At 39.6% G+C, this 15478-nt stretch overlaps 1 protein-coding gene across 2 annotated transcripts in view; it reads left to right on the top strand.

Annotated features, from left to right (window-relative positions):
- mon2 (MON2 homolog, regulator of endosome-to-Golgi trafficking) overlaps positions 1-11053 on the top strand; it is a 34311-nt gene extending 23258 nt beyond the window's left edge. Inside the window, exons 27-35 of one of the 2 annotated variants that reach the window (XM_086073595.1) lie at positions 508-651; positions 2155-2172; positions 3438-3566; positions 4470-4660; positions 8506-8566; positions 8664-8787; positions 9022-9229; positions 9965-10047; positions 10460-11053. In XM_086073595.1, coding sequence (XP_085929721.1) covers positions 508-651; positions 2155-2172; positions 3438-3566; positions 4470-4660; positions 8506-8566; positions 8664-8787; positions 9022-9229; positions 9965-10047; positions 10460-10623 — 1122 coding nt within the window. In that variant the 3' untranslated portion in view covers positions 10624-11053. The remainder of the gene's footprint in view (positions 1-507; positions 652-2154; positions 2173-3437; positions 3567-4469; positions 4661-8505; positions 8567-8663; positions 8788-9021; positions 9230-9964; positions 10048-10459) is intronic. The other variant, XM_086073596.1, reaches the window with a different exon arrangement.
- The last annotated feature ends 4425 nt before the right edge of the window (positions 11054-15478 follow it).

Below are 15478 nucleotides of genomic sequence, written 5' to 3'. Positions count from 1 at the left end.
CAAAGATGTACAAGGTGTCCCCTAATAGATGCCTTGTTCTCACTGCAGTTGAGGAAATAAACAATCCTGCCTAGTATAAGAAAAGGTCATTTTGAACACGAGCCGCTGAGACCAGCCGCTGAAATACTCTCATACGTAGAACCTTTGTCATAGCACAAAGAGTGTGTACAATAACGAAGCAACAATGCTTTAAAAGTAATATTTTAGTGATTATGTTCCAGTAAAGTGCCATGAGAACTCCCTGCAACCTCCCGAGATTAACACGGGAGGTCGTGCAATTCCCAAAGATGATCCCTCTTGAAAGATACATTTTAAAAAGGCGGGAAATGTAAACACAAACAATTAAGTTGTGATTCTAACAGTGCGCACACCCATGTCTTCCAATGATGCATCACAGTCCGTCCGGGAAACTGCGCGTGGGCCTTGCTAAATGATGTATGATGATGATGTCGTCTCCTCGGTCAACAGCGTTTGTTTCTGCCTTCCTTCCTTCCTTCCCCGCTGCAGGCCATCTGTGTGGGCCCAGAGAACCTGCAGGTCATGTACCCGGCCATCTTTGAACAGCTGCTACTCTTCGTGGAGTTCTCCTGCAAGCCTCCGCAGTATGGCAGGATGGAAACCAAACACGTGGCCAATGCCAAATACAACCAGGTAACATTTCATCGTCAACAGTGCCAGTTTTTTTTTTTTTTTTTGAGTCTCTTTTGCATCCTCCTAACCTGGCATAAGCTTGACCGGATATCATGGGCATCCATTTGCAATCTTGAAACATATTCCCTTCCTCATTACTCTAACCCAGCTTGAAGGCACAAAAATATACATAGTGATGTTGAGCTTTTTTTTTTTTTTTTTTTTTGCAGAGACTGATTGATTTTCATTCCCAAAAAAAATTGTCATTGTATGTTCGACTTTTGAAGTTCCACTTAAGTTTTAAAATCCAGCATGTGCTTCCTCATCTTCATCTTAACACTAGCAGGCTGAGACAATCATGCAAAAAAAAAAAAAACATTTCCAGCACTAACCCTAATTCAATCTATCTGACACTCAGCACTATGGAGGACCAAAACTTCCAAAATTAAAAATAAATAAATGACTAAATGAATGAATAAAAGTGAGGAAAAAAACGGATATAAAAAGTATAATTGAAAAATTAAATACGAAAAAATTAATATGAATGGAAATAAAAGCAACACAATATATATATATATATATATATATATATATATTTTATTATTATTTTTTTATTTTTTTACATATATATATAATAAATATCAATCAATAAAAACACTCTGCTCTGACATTTATTTTATGCTGCAGACGCTCTGTCAGGTCGAAATGTTATTCAAATGAGGGGGCGGTCTTAAGCGTGTCTTGGGTTGGGCTGCGCCATTGCAAACTGCCATGTTGTCGAGCAACTCAAGTCGCAAGTCGTGGTGACAGTGGACAAGATAGTCGTCCATTGCTGGAGCTCTTCATGCAAGCTGGCGAGACTTTCTTGTTCGCCGACCCGCTCACACTGGGCAGTTTGCAACAGCGGAGCCCAAGACACGTTAGGACCGCCCCCTCACTTGAATAACATTTCGACCTGACAGCGTCTGCAGCATGAAAAAAATAAATGTGCAAGAACATTTTTATTTATTGATTGATATTTAATTACATTTACATATTTAATTCTGTATTTATTTTTGACATTTATTTAAAAATTTTGAATCTCATTTTTTTTTCACTTTTATTTATTTATTTAGGGATGTATATATATATATTGTTGTTTTTATTTCCATTTATATATATTTTTTGTCTTAAATGTTTTAATTATAATTTTTAAATCTGTTTTTATTTTCACTTTAATTCATTGATTTATTTTAAATTTTGGCAGTTTTGGTCTTCCATACAGCACCCCCTGATTTTGATTTGTCTTTTAATTGTTTAAGTAAGAGGGTCAAGCTAAATTCTTGCCCCAGCCATACTAATGTTGCGGGTGGCCTATATCGCTCTCATCCAACATTGTCCGCTCGCCGGTCAAACTGAATGTTTCCCCATAAATCTGTCTGGATGACTTAACCTCATTGAGACAACAAACCAATTTGAACTTGAATTACAATCTCTTCTTGTTCTGTTTCTTGGGACTACTCACTGACTGGATAACCATTTTAGATCCAGCTCTTTGCGCCGGTGAGTTTTATCATCCATCCCCTGTATTTGTAAGCTGCCGTACGTGTACTACTGCTCGTGTATTGCAGCTTGTCCTGGGTGGGCGGGATGAGCCATCACATTGCATGAGAGCGTCTCGCTCACTCCACGTTCTGCCTGCCGCTAACTTCCTATGCACTGTCATCGCCTCCCAATGTTTGTGTTTTTGTTGGTGTTTGTGTGGTTCTACTATAAAAGGGCACCCCCTTGCTCGCCTCGCAGTATTGACTGAGTTTGAGCTCATTTTAAGCTTTTAATTATTATTTTTTACAATTTATTTTACTAGTAGAAAGAAAGTTTTACTTAGACTATAAATTCACTGACAGACAACACAAATTGTAAGGTAGAATACTAGAATTGTTTGGATTCTTTTTTCCCAAATCATGTTGCGTAACTAAAAAAATTACACTTTTTTGTTTTAGTCATTACATTTCTAAATTAACTTCCTGCTCTGTATTAAGTATGAACATTGATATGAATGTCGGGAAAAATGTGGTTGGCCGGGACACCATTTTGCACCTAGAGACGAGTTAACATTAAAAATATATAGAAAAAATCTAAATAATTTTTAACAAAATAATAAATGTGAAATATCTTCAGGCAGATGGCAACAAGTTTATTTTTTATACGTTCAATTTAAATAATACTACATTTTAAAATGAAAAGAACACCTGTTTCTCCAAGAGTCTTTTTTTCATTTTATTTTAATAATTCTTTATTTTATTTTATTTTTTTTATTTTTTGCTCTTTCTGCTCTTCTTTGCTTTCTCTTTGTGGGATCAGTAACTGATGATGATGGCCGCATGACTCAACCTACTATGCACTGTTTACTCACGGTTCCAAATGCACAGCCCAAAAATACACGGCTCTGTTTTGAGTGACAGTGTCATTGAGGTATTAATTCTATATGTATGCTTATCATTGTTTGTGTGCACTGCATCATGATATTGTATTATTGTGGTGCACAATCATAAACCGTGTTAAAGCTGATACCTCCCTAACGTTGTCAATCAAAGCCGAAGCCTTATGATCTTGTCACATTAAATTGTACACGCGCACGGTGATAATTACTTTTAGCGCACAAATTTGTATGTGTGAAACTTCTGTGCTCATAAAAAAATGTGTCTTAACTACTCACATTTTTATTTATGTGACATCAAATAGAAATTGTGGCAGTCATTTTAAGATGGGTTGCTAATGCCCGCTGTCCCCCCCCCCCCCCTCCTTAAATGTGTCCCTCCTTGCAGGCGGAATGGGTTGCCTTAAACTACGTGCCCTTTGCTGAGCGCTCCCTGGAAGTGCTGGTGGAGCTGTACCATAAAACGGCGTGCCACAAGGCAGTCATCAATGAGAAGGTCCTGCAGAGCATCATTAAGGTGGGCTGGTGCAAACGCGGGGAATGACGAGACGGAATTGGATTTTGTTCTTTTAGGTTTGCTATGTTTTGGATAGCCTTCATTACTGGAGTACTTAAGCAGAATTTTTGCGAGTCAAAAGCAAAATAAAATTGGCCAAAGCGATGGCTCGTATCTCAAAGAACCTGCGAGTTGGGTCACTCGCACCCATCTGGAGGTATTTTTGTCCGAATATTGCTGAGTCGTGAACGGTTTGTCCAGCACACTCGCGTCGAGCTAAATGACGATGTTCTCCATTAGTGAAGTCGAAGCAGGTGTTTTCCATCTGCCGACATAAGCAAAATGCCAACTTCGGCCTTGCCGCGTTGGGTTACTCCTAAATCTGTTATAAACAAATCATAGTAATTTCATGCGCAGATGTTTGACGCTTTCCACTTACAGCAGCAAATCTTTTCTATACATCTTTAAAAGTTGTTCCATGTGTGTGTGTGTGTGTTTTATTTTACTTTCCCAGGTCTGCGTTTTTCTTAAAGCTCCCTTTAAGTGCTGTTCCTAGGCAACGTCCAACCAAAGAGCGTTAATTTGCCAAGAAATTATGAAAAAAGGTTCCCCGCGGATGGACGTAAATGCCAAGCCCAACCCTATTTATCTCCATAACAACACGGCCAGCTGTTCCCTAAAAAGAAGACTGCCAAGAAATACACTTTTAGTTGTAATGAATGAAATTTCAGCTACTTACCACCACACATGTTCCCCATTGAGTGTCTTTAATTAAAATGGTTAGTTCCACATCTTCAAAAAAAAATAAAAAATTCAAAAGCCTGCATTGAAAAACGCATGGAAAGATAAGCATTTTCTTCTGCGTAACTGCCGGCATGGCCTCAATCACATAACCCATTCCTGTCTCCTCCCATCCTCCTCCAGACGCTGAGAATGCCCCTAGGTTTGAAGTACGCGTGTCCGTCCGAGAGCACTTGGAAGCTGGCCGTCTCCTCCTTGCTCAAGGTTCTGTCCATCGGGCTGCCAGTGGCCCGCCAGCACTCCTCCTCGGGGAAGTTTGACACCATGTGGCCCGAGTTGGCCAACGCCTTTGAAGACTTTCTTTTTACCAAAAGGTAACAGTGAAGATGGTATTTATACATGCGCTCTCAAGATGGGTATTTGAAGAATTTTTGGTACAGTCATTTCTGGACTATAGGGCGCGCTAGCTAAATTTAACCTGACTATAAGCCGCAGGTGTTTTTATGTTACTTTATTTTCCATAATGTCTCGCTCTTGTTCAGTCTCTCCTGTACTGTATTTGGGCTCACTTGGTTTGTTTCGCTCTGCCTGACGCTGTGCCCCCTTGTGATCTGATGGATAAGACGCACCTTTGTATTAGCCGCAGGGTTGAATGCAAGTGGAAAAAAGTAGCGGCTTGTAATCCAGAAATTATTGTAATTTATTTGCAGTCATATGAGACAGAATCAATGCTTCTCATTAATCACAATTATTCATCACCTTAAGGGAAACAATTGTTTGCACTACTTTTCAACAAACAATATGTATTTTATTAGGGGTGTCAGGCGATTAAACATTTTTATCGTAATTAACTCTTTTACTGCTATACGTTATCCAAAACACAACCCCGACAGTGCCAGCCAATTTTGAGCATTTTAACTAATCTTTCAAGGCAAACAGAATATTTTGTGCTATAACTACATAAACATGGTGGGTACCAAACAAAGGATTGCGTTTCATTCTTTCATTAGAAAAAAAAAGTATGTTTCCACCTTATTCCGTTCTTTAGTAATCGCCATTTGAAAATAGGTAATTTGAGTGACATTGAGCAAAAATTGAAAAGATAAGGAGAAAATAAGCTTTTTGTGAAAAGGTACATTTTCTGCCCAACGGTGACTTTGACACGAATATTTTTTGCTTAGTGACGCTCTGTGAATTAGATTTAATGTGACAAAGGCTTTGATCATTCACGTCATCCTTGAAAACGTTCTATTGCGTCATGTTTCAGTGTAATTTCATACTACCGGGAGGCCATTGAAAAGAGATACAATGCTGCCATCTGCTGGCCATTATTAGTGGATATTTTGGGATTTCACAACCCCAATGACAAGGCAGCGCTGCACAGACGTTTCCCTGCTCATTGAGAGAGAAAAAACATAGTAAACGTCAATTAACGTTTTTGGCGGCATTCATTTGGATTTTACTATCAAACATTTTGGGCGGTAAAAGAGTTAATCACACGATTAATCGCAAATTTTATATCTGTTCTGGGCCGATGGCCAGCTCAGTGTGTTGGGCACCCGCACCATGTGTAGAGGCTCTTCCTCGGAGCAGGCGACCCCGGTTTCCCGATTCCCGGAATGTGAGGTCCTTTCCTGCCTTTCTCGCCACCATTTCCTGTCAGTTCTTCAGCTGTCCTATCAATTAAAAGGCTAAAAGCAAAAAAATAAAATTATATATATATATATATATATATATCTTGTTTTAAATGTACAATAAAATATTTTTTTCCCTTAGTTTTTGTACTCTTAACACAAAAGTGGGAAAAAAATGTTAAACTAATAGAAATATGGCTGCATTTTTTACTCATTGATACAGTAATTTCATAATAATTCATAAAATTGAGTTAAAATTAAAAAGATGTGCTGTACTGTAAAAAATGACTGTGATATTTATTTGTGCTGAGGTCATTTTTCTGCCACTAGATGACATTCGTAAGACATTGGTGACAGCTCAAGTGCATTTCTCCGCAAATATATGCATTATTATTACATTTATTACTGCTAAATTTTGACGTGGATGTGTTGTGCTGCGTTGCGACTGGAATTCCCCCAGTACAGGGGCGGTCATTAATCGCTCTAAATGAATGCACTAATTTTGACACCCCTCTTATTTTAGTGCAAAATGCAACTTTAAATTGATGTCATTTAAAAAAAAAAAAAATTTAATTACTCAAAATTTTAATTACCAAGGGCTAACTGAAAAAAATACACTTTATGGCATTAGTACCTTTTGTCATGATGACAACCCGAGGTGAGGGCGTACCATTAACGCTGTTCAGTTTCAATAAAATACACACCTACCCATTCTATGTCCTGCCGTGTGGCTTTCAACTTAGCAAGTCTGCAAAAATGATAAATGTACAACAGTCATAAAAGAGGGAGACCATCAACTCAGGCCCTGCAGCAGCAGCAGCAGCAGCAGCAGCAAAGTGCATGCGTACTCCAAGAGGTTTTATTCCAGCAATGCTCTCAGCAGTGAAACATGAAACGACTCTCGTAAAGGCAGCCGAGGATCCAAACTAAATAAATACGCGGGCCAACTGTAACAAAGTAAAGTGGTTGATTGCAGTGCGATGATCCAGCATCTGAAAGCACCTTTAGCGCCACGTTTCCATCTACTAGTACTCTACTATTCAGCAGTACCGTAATTCATTTGGTAATTGAACGAAAAAGGTCAACGCAATACTGTAAAATAATTCTGTAAATTTGCGCCCTTACTACATAGCAAGAAAACGGTCAAAAAGGCAATGAAGAGCACTTTTGTCCAAAAAAAACATTGATAATGGTAATTTTTTTTAATCCCTCATTCATCTTAACGTAAACGTTATATTGTGGAGATGCGGGACGGTAAATCGTGTCTCTTTTACTTTCCATGCAAATCGCACTGTGTGCAATTTTGACTGGCTTTTTCCCCATTCAAAGCATACAGCAACATTTCACACATTTTGTGTTTTTCTGATATGCTTCCTTGCGATTGAAATGACAATATGTGGGTGTCACTGTTGAATGTGGGCTAATGGCGTTTATGTCAATGGAAAAGTGGGGGTGAAAAAGTCTAATGTAGTGCTTAGAAGTGTGATGTATGGGTCAGATATTTACAGACAATAAAATAAAAACTAATCTATTCATTAAATACGCCCAAAACAGCAAAGCCACACAAATGTCACGTTGGTTCCTAGTGATTTAACTCATTCACTGCCATTGACGGCTATAGACATCATAAATTCATTATTTATTATTTCTATTAGTTTAACATTTTTCCCACTTTTGTTAACGAGTATGAAAACCTAGAAAACATTTTTTGTTGTACATTTACAACAGATATCAAATTTGTGATTAATCGTGAGTTAAATAGTGAAGTCGTGCGATTAATTACGATTAAACATTTTTTATCACCTGACACCCCTAGTTTTTAATAATCTTGTCTTTAAAAAAAAATCATAATAATTGTAAAAAAAAAATCTAATTTTTAATCTTAAAAAAATAAATAAGAAGATTATAAAAAATTAGGGGCGCCAGGCGATTACCATTTTAACCGTAATTAATCGCATGACTTCACTAGTTAACTCACGATTAATCACAATTTTTTTATATCTGTTCTAATACAATAAAAAAAAATCTAGGTTTTCATACTCTTGTTAACAAAAGTGGGAAAAAAGTTAAACTAATAGAAATAGTTCAAATGAATTTTATACGTCTATAGCCGTCAATGGCAGTGAATGAGTTAAAATAATAATAAAGTCCTCAGCTCAATGAACCAGATGAAACTTAATTTGCAGATTGGTATCATCAGGCACTGTGAGTAGTCATCGAACTCAGTGAAAACTAAGCGTGAATTAACACGTTATGAGTTTCAAGATTAAAACAAAAGGCAGTGAAGCATAAAATATAGAATGACTTTTCATAAGCACAAAGAAAATTACCGCATTACAGTTTCCGCCGGAGCAAATTAAATATTCAAGACTACTTCTGCTTTGTCTCTTCTTTCTGGAATTTGGTTTGGGAATCAGGACTTCATCTGTGTCTTCGTCGTCCAAGTTGTATCAATTCAAAATGGCTTCCGACACACAATATCGATCTTTATTGATGACTTTATATATGTCTGGCTTCTCCCTTTTTGTGCACTAGTGTCATATCAATGTTTTTTCAGGATTACACTTAAAATATGTGCTTTACAGCTCGCCTCCAGATAACTTGTCCATTCAGGAATTTCAGAAGAATGAAGCCATTGATGTGGAGGTAGGTCAATAAATAGAAATAGGAACGCACCATATTTGACTTGCGAAGACCCGTCTTTTTGTTTGTGACGGCATGTGTTGTTTTCGTCTCCGATTAGGTGGTCCAGCTGATCAGCACGGAGATTTTACCGTTTGCCAATTTCATCCCCAAAGACTTTGTGGGTCAGATCATGGCTATGCTCAACAAAGGATCCATCCACTCACAGTCGCCTTCGTTCACAGGTGAGATGGGACAATTTTAAGCTCTGACTGATATGGCCTTCAAATAAAACATTTATCACCAATAATCTGATTTAAAAAAAAAAATTTTTTTTCAATAACAAGTTCTGCTTTTTCTGTTTCCTGGTTCTGGAATTGTCTTTATTTTCTCCTGATGCCAAACGAGCTTCGAAATAATTTACCCGCCAGTTGCCCATCCCTGGGCTTCACTGTGTGTGTGTGTGTATCTATCGACAGAAGCAGAAATCGACGTGCGCATGAGGGAGGAGTTTTCCAAGGTGTGTTTCGAGACGCTGTTGCAGTTCTCCTTCAGCAACAAGGCGTCCACGCCGCAGGAGGGCTTCATCTCGCGCATGGCGCTCTCCGTGCTCCTCAAAAGGTCCCAGGATGTCCTGCAGCGCTACGTCGAGGACGAGCGCTTGAGTGGACGTTGCCCCCTGCCCAGGTACGCGCATACAACCTCCTGCGCGTGGCAAAATAATTTAGAAAACAGCCTTTTGTAATAATGATTATTTCTAGGGGTGTCCAAATTAGTGTGTTCATTTTGAGTTAATTTATAGTTCCTTTAACACCAGTAGTTGTCTTTAATGACCATCCCTTACTTGTCTAGTCTGTACTGAGGGAATTCCAGTCGCAGCGCAGCAGACACGTCCGCGTCAAAATTTAGCAGTAATAAATGTAATGATAATGCATATATTTGTGGAGACTGGTGTCAAGTTGCATTTTACAGTTTTAAAAATGTGCCGAATTTCACAAGTGAATTCATGTTCAAGATTAGATAGCTCTTAATATGAAAAGAAAAATGCACTGAGCTGTTGCCAATGTCTTACAAATGCAATTATGCCATCTCGTGGCAGAAAGATGACCATGTCACAAATCAATATCACACTCGTTTTTTTTACAGTACATTACACCTTTTTAATTTTAACTCAATATCATGAAATGACTGTATCAATGACTGAAAGATGCAGCCATAATTCTATTTCTATTGATTTTTCCCACTTATGTTAACAAGCTTGTGAAAACTTTAAAAAAAATAATAATAATAATTATCGTACATTTAGAACCGATATAAAATGTGTGATTAATCGTGAGTTAACTATTGAAGTAATGCGATTAATTACAATTTAAAAAATATAATCACCTGACACCCATAATTATTTCATATTTTTCTTCTCAGGCAACAAGTGACCGAGATCATCTTTGTGCTCAAGGCCATCAGTACTTTGATGGACTCGCTGAAGAAGACCCAGCCCGAAAACGGTGCGTATATATGAAGTCATATGAAATAATATGAAAAGCTCCGAGTCCTCAATGCCAACATCTTTGTATTACTTTGTGTGTCAAGAATACAAACTGTCAAATGACTTTCATCTCCAGTCTGGTTTCGTTTGTTCCCAACAAGGTCAATAACAGGAAATTATTCTTTTTTTTCTTCTTTCTTTTTCTTTTTCTTTTTCTTTTTTTTTTGTTAACACCTCAGCAGATTAATCTGAGACACTTTTCAAAATTGTGTTCTTGAGACGCCCTTGGAGATGTTTGTCGGCCTTCATTTTGAGCAAAACTCATTTCCATATGCCTGTGGGGATGATTTCTTAGATTGCTTTCCTTCACTATTAATTGACGTGTTTTTTTTTTGTTTTTTTTTAAACTCCTCCTCCTCCTCCCTCCACAGTGGACGACAACACGTGGGCTCAGGTGATCGCCTTGTACCCCACTCTGGTGGAGTGCATCACGTGCTCTTCCTCGGAGGTGAGCTCGGCCCTGAAGGAGGCCCTGGGGCCCTTTAAGGACTTCATGCAGCCCCCCATCTCCAGAGTCCACAATGGAGACTCCTGACTTTTGTTTTTTCATGATGAAGAAATCTTGAATGTGTCTTCTTGATCCAGGTGCTTTATAAGTGCTCACTCACACACACACACACACACACACACAAACTCCGCTCGAGCCACATCCGCAGTGACATGAGGTTGACCCAAAGTGACCTGAGAGGCCAAAGCAGATGATTGCTCGTTCGTTGGCTCTGTTCCGGTATCCTCTCCTCCCTTATTCTCATAAGCAGACTGACCACACTCGATGTGCAGCGTGAGGAAACGAGGAGGAGAAAATTAGGCCTTGTTGGTCTGAAAATGAACACGTTTTTGTTTTCCAACAGTGGCGACTTTATGCAAGGAAACAAATCTGAGCTGCAACATTCCATGTCATCTTTAGCCAGCCATCTGTGAAGGGACGTGCGTACTGAAAATAAATGAGACAGTTCTACAATCTCCTTTTTCTGCCTTTTATTTTTTTTTAGCAAGGACTGTAAAGATTACTGCCTAAAACTAATAAATAAATTAACAAAATACAATATAACTGTATAATTCTAATCAGTCGTCATGGGGAAGAATGTGCAAACAAAACAAGGAATTTGGCTAAATACAGTTTTGTTGTTGTTGTTTCTATAGTTGTCTTAATGACTTAGTGCTATTATTTTAATTAGCCAATGGGGCAGTTGCCAGTTCTATTTGAGCCTGATGAAATCTGCCTGGCAACAAGTCCCCAGTGACCAGGAAAGGCAAGCAATTTATCTCTATCTTTTTAACCCTATATTAAATTATCTACCAACATATTTATTCATCCATCTGTCAATCTGTCCATCCAGCTACAATATCATCTGTCTAGCCAACCAGCTGTCATTCTATGTATGCCATGCTCTATACGTTAATCCATATCTCCATGTATTCACCCACCTAATCTGTTTTCTATCCGTCATCCATTGACCCATCTATCAATGTATCTTATCGGCTGTCTGCTTATTAATCAGTCATCCATCTCCCATTGGTTAGTACGTCCATCCATGCTCCATTTATCCAGCCATCTATCCATCCACACTTCCTATCCATCAGTCCCATCTAGTCATCAATGATCTATCTGCCATGCATCTGTCCATCCGTCTAGCTCTCTGCAGTATCTATCGATCATAGGATGGAATTTTGACTGGCAGTAGCCCGACATGGTTTTTCAGGATGAGATATTTAGGTATACAGTATTGTAGATGTTTCATTTCTTTGTTTTTGTACCTCATGTTTCACATAAAAAAAAGCTCGTACAATTTAAGGATATTCTATTCGGATTGCTGTCTTCTATCAAATAAGAGCCACATTTGTTATTGATTTGTATGAGTGTCCCCATACTGACCATGCATCTATCCGACTGTCCATCTAGCTATCTAGTTACCATCTATTTATTCAGCCATCGTGTATTGGCCCATCTGTCTATTCATCTATCCAACTATCTACCCACTCTATGCACGATTGCGCGCGCAACCTGAAAGTGTGGGTCATACGAGGTGGACGGAGGGGGGCGGGGTGAGCAGCACTGCGTGGGCGGGGCTTCGCTCTTTTATTTCAAGTCCACGCACGAGCGCCAAAGCCCCACAGGCGCACTACATGACTGACTACATCACACACGACTACAGCACCGCCACTGAAGGACGAGCGAGCGAGCGCTTGCACAAAATGGAGCCCGCCTCGTTCCTTTTGTCTACTTTATGACGACGTTTGGACCCCCCCCCCCCCCCATCCTTCTCTTGTTTTTTTCCCCCGGTCGCCTGTTGTTGGCCGCGTACTGGCTGAGGTAGTAGTTTGTGCTGTTGTTTGGGTTGTGACTGTGCCCGCTATGGAGATGACTGCGCAAGCTACTGCCTTGCTAGTGCTAGCCTCGCGCTCCTCGCCGGGAAAGAAGACCCCCCCCCCCACCCCAATGGTTCCGCTTCCCGCCTTCCCGCCTTTTGACGCCGTTTCCAGGTAAATATATATTCAAAATGTCCACTTCTAGTTTGCCAAGCTAGTTCTGCGCCATGTTAGTGTTTCATTTGATTTCGAACCGACTTTATTCGCCTTTTTATTTTCGTGTGAAATCTCACTGTATCACGTTTGATGAAATAAAGTAGTTCACCGACCGTGGGAAAAACGACTACTTCCGTGTTTGCTTTTAAAAGACAGACCTTAAAATGGTGGCTCGTGTTATAAAAAATGTGCCTTACGTCTGGAGATGAGGTTGAGTGGAGTGTGTGTAATTTATGCAGCACGCCAGAATGTGTCTGGCGTGGCAGAAGGCATGTAGGTCAACGGCGCTGTTGCTATGTGGAGACGAGTGACGTGGCTCCGGCTGCCCACAAAGGTATCCCACAATACATCTGCTGCCTTCACGGACCTGCGTCGTGTCCTTTCATCCATGTTGTGCCGCTAACACTCCGCTGTAGTGACTTTTGCCATTTTGTCTTGCTTTGTATAGTAATATGAGCTATGTTAAGTATTGATAAATTCCAAACATCCGGGCATTTCTGTTATTTCCGCAATGCAAATGCTTCCTTTTACAAGTTGAAAACAAACGGCGTCTTGTGTTGCTTTTGCCTTTGAATAGCATACAAACCGGGCGAATTGGTATAGTCAAATCATATTATGAAAATCAAATTGCAACCATCCAAAGTCCAATGCTTTTCATTATGAAGCGAGAGCTTTCATCGAGTTGACCACCATTTTGACTTGCGGCGTGAGGTCGGAATTGTCAATAGCACAGTTATTGTGATACGAGTGTGGGTTACCTTCTATATCACATTTTTTCTTTTTTTAAGCTACCTCATAAAATACTTTGGATCTCTAAGAACCACCATAATGCCCAACGTTTAAGTACAGTAATGTAGCATGTCCCATCATTCAGTCAATATTTGAGATGGCCGATGTATGGTGGTCAGTGCAGTTTGAAAAATTAGCATAATGAACATATCTTCACACACAAAAGTGGTTTCAAGCTGTTTATTGCAATTTGTAGTTAAAGTTAATATTACATATTTAAAACATCCCTGTAACTTAGTTTTAAAGGCCACAGGCTTAAATGCTAACAATAATGGGAAACACCACAGACAGGCTAACAAATAGCATCTATGGAGTGATGTTACTTTAAGGTACAAGTATTTGAAACAAAGCGTGGTGCAATACATGTAAGCAAACTGTTACAACACTCGCAGGCATTTTCTTTATAATCCATGAAAAATGAGTCATTAACAGTAGTGAGTCGTCTTCCTTTGCATCTCCATGACTGTATTATGCTGCCTCCTGGTGGCCAAGTCGTGCACACCAGAATGAGCCTTAATGTGCTGCTAATGATGCACAAACTAATTCTGTACCTTGTGCTTAATAATGGAACTGTTTTCATAAAGGACAATATACTAAAAAGTGTTAGTTTCTTTATTAAGAACAGTAGAGCGTTTTATCGTTCGTTGTTTGGAACTGATTTATGGTATTTCCGTTCATATTAATAAGGGAAGATTTAAGTAGGCTACAAATGTTTTGATTTACAAGTGTGGTCACGGAATGAATGGAACTCGTACCTCAAGGCACCACTGTAATGGAAACCAAAAAAAACCTCCTTAAGTTAATTTAATGTTTTGAACCAAAAATGTAAACAAAAGTACGCAGATTGTTTTGAAAACAACTCAAAAAGATACGGTGCAAATGCATTGTGCTTAAAATGAAAGACAATTGAACTGCACAGCATTACAATACAGCAGGGGTTAAACCTGCTACGGTTCCATCGTAACAGTGAGAAGGGAACGAGTTTGAGATTCCTCACACAACCTCACTCGCTCTCCCCGCAGTCAAGCAAGGGCAGCCCGTGAGACGGAGCATGCGCGCATCTGTTGGCGTAATAATCAGATTATTTTGCTAAATCCGGACGGCCTCCGCGTTGGCGCTTGGGCGAAGCACATGACGGCGAGCCCTCTCGCGGGCCGCCGCGTCCTCACTCGAGGTCACCCGGCGGAGGGCGTGTGTCGGAATGCGCTCCTCTGCTGCCCGCCGGCATCTGGCAAGCCCACGGCGCATGAATATGGCCGCTCGATGTGGGGTTCTGCTGAATGGATCGTGAGATCTTCCCGCCCCCCTCAGATGAGAGCACGCCGCTCACTCGAGACTGGATGGCGTGTTTGACCTTCCCACAAAATTTGTGGGGAATGTTTCGTGAGGGCCGCAAGCGTCGGCTGATGGTGCAAAATGTGGCCTGATAGGAGTCGTCGCATTTGTTCGTGTGAATGCACAAATAAGTACGGGGACCCCCGCATATTTGCGGTTTTGGAAATCTCAATGTTATTTATTAAAAAAATTTTTTTAGCTTCAATCTTGTTGTAATGGTAAACATTCAAACAACTTTATTTTTGGACGCGAGGTAGGAACACGTGCAGACGGAACATACAACAATAAGCGCCCATATATTATTTATCCGCTAACAAAAAACACTTCTGTTCTTCAAATCTACACTGCCATCTAGTGGCCAAAATGTCCATTGTATTATAATACGCAAACTTTCATGCTTTATGTTCTATTAAATTAGGTTTTTATGAAGGGCAATATTGGGTAGTTGTTTTTTAACTCAGGAGCTTCATTTAGTTGGGTCATACCTTCTATTCAAAAAGTGTTTTTGCCGCCATCTTTTTTTTTTTTTATGAGTATTAAATTAACAACTAACATACGTAAATAAAATTTGTTCAAATTTAAATACGGAGACTTTCAGCGCTTCCATAGCTGCTCACTCTGAACTTAGTCAAAATAGTTTCCGACCGTTTCCCTATAAGTGAATAACTTCAAACGTTAGAGCTCTTCAAATGGAGAGGCCTGAAAGCATTTAGCCAGCATCCAATCAGATCGCTCGCTCG

Source organism: Leptonotus elevatus, chromosome 4 (assembly GCF_054856555.1).
Source record: "Leptonotus elevatus isolate MCC_2025b chromosome 4, RoL_Lele_1.0, whole genome shotgun sequence".
Lineage (NCBI taxonomy): Eukaryota > Metazoa > Chordata > Actinopteri > Syngnathiformes > Syngnathidae > Leptonotus > Leptonotus elevatus.
Note: the sequence above shows the minus strand (reverse complement) of the source record. Positions and strands in the feature narration are given on the sequence as shown.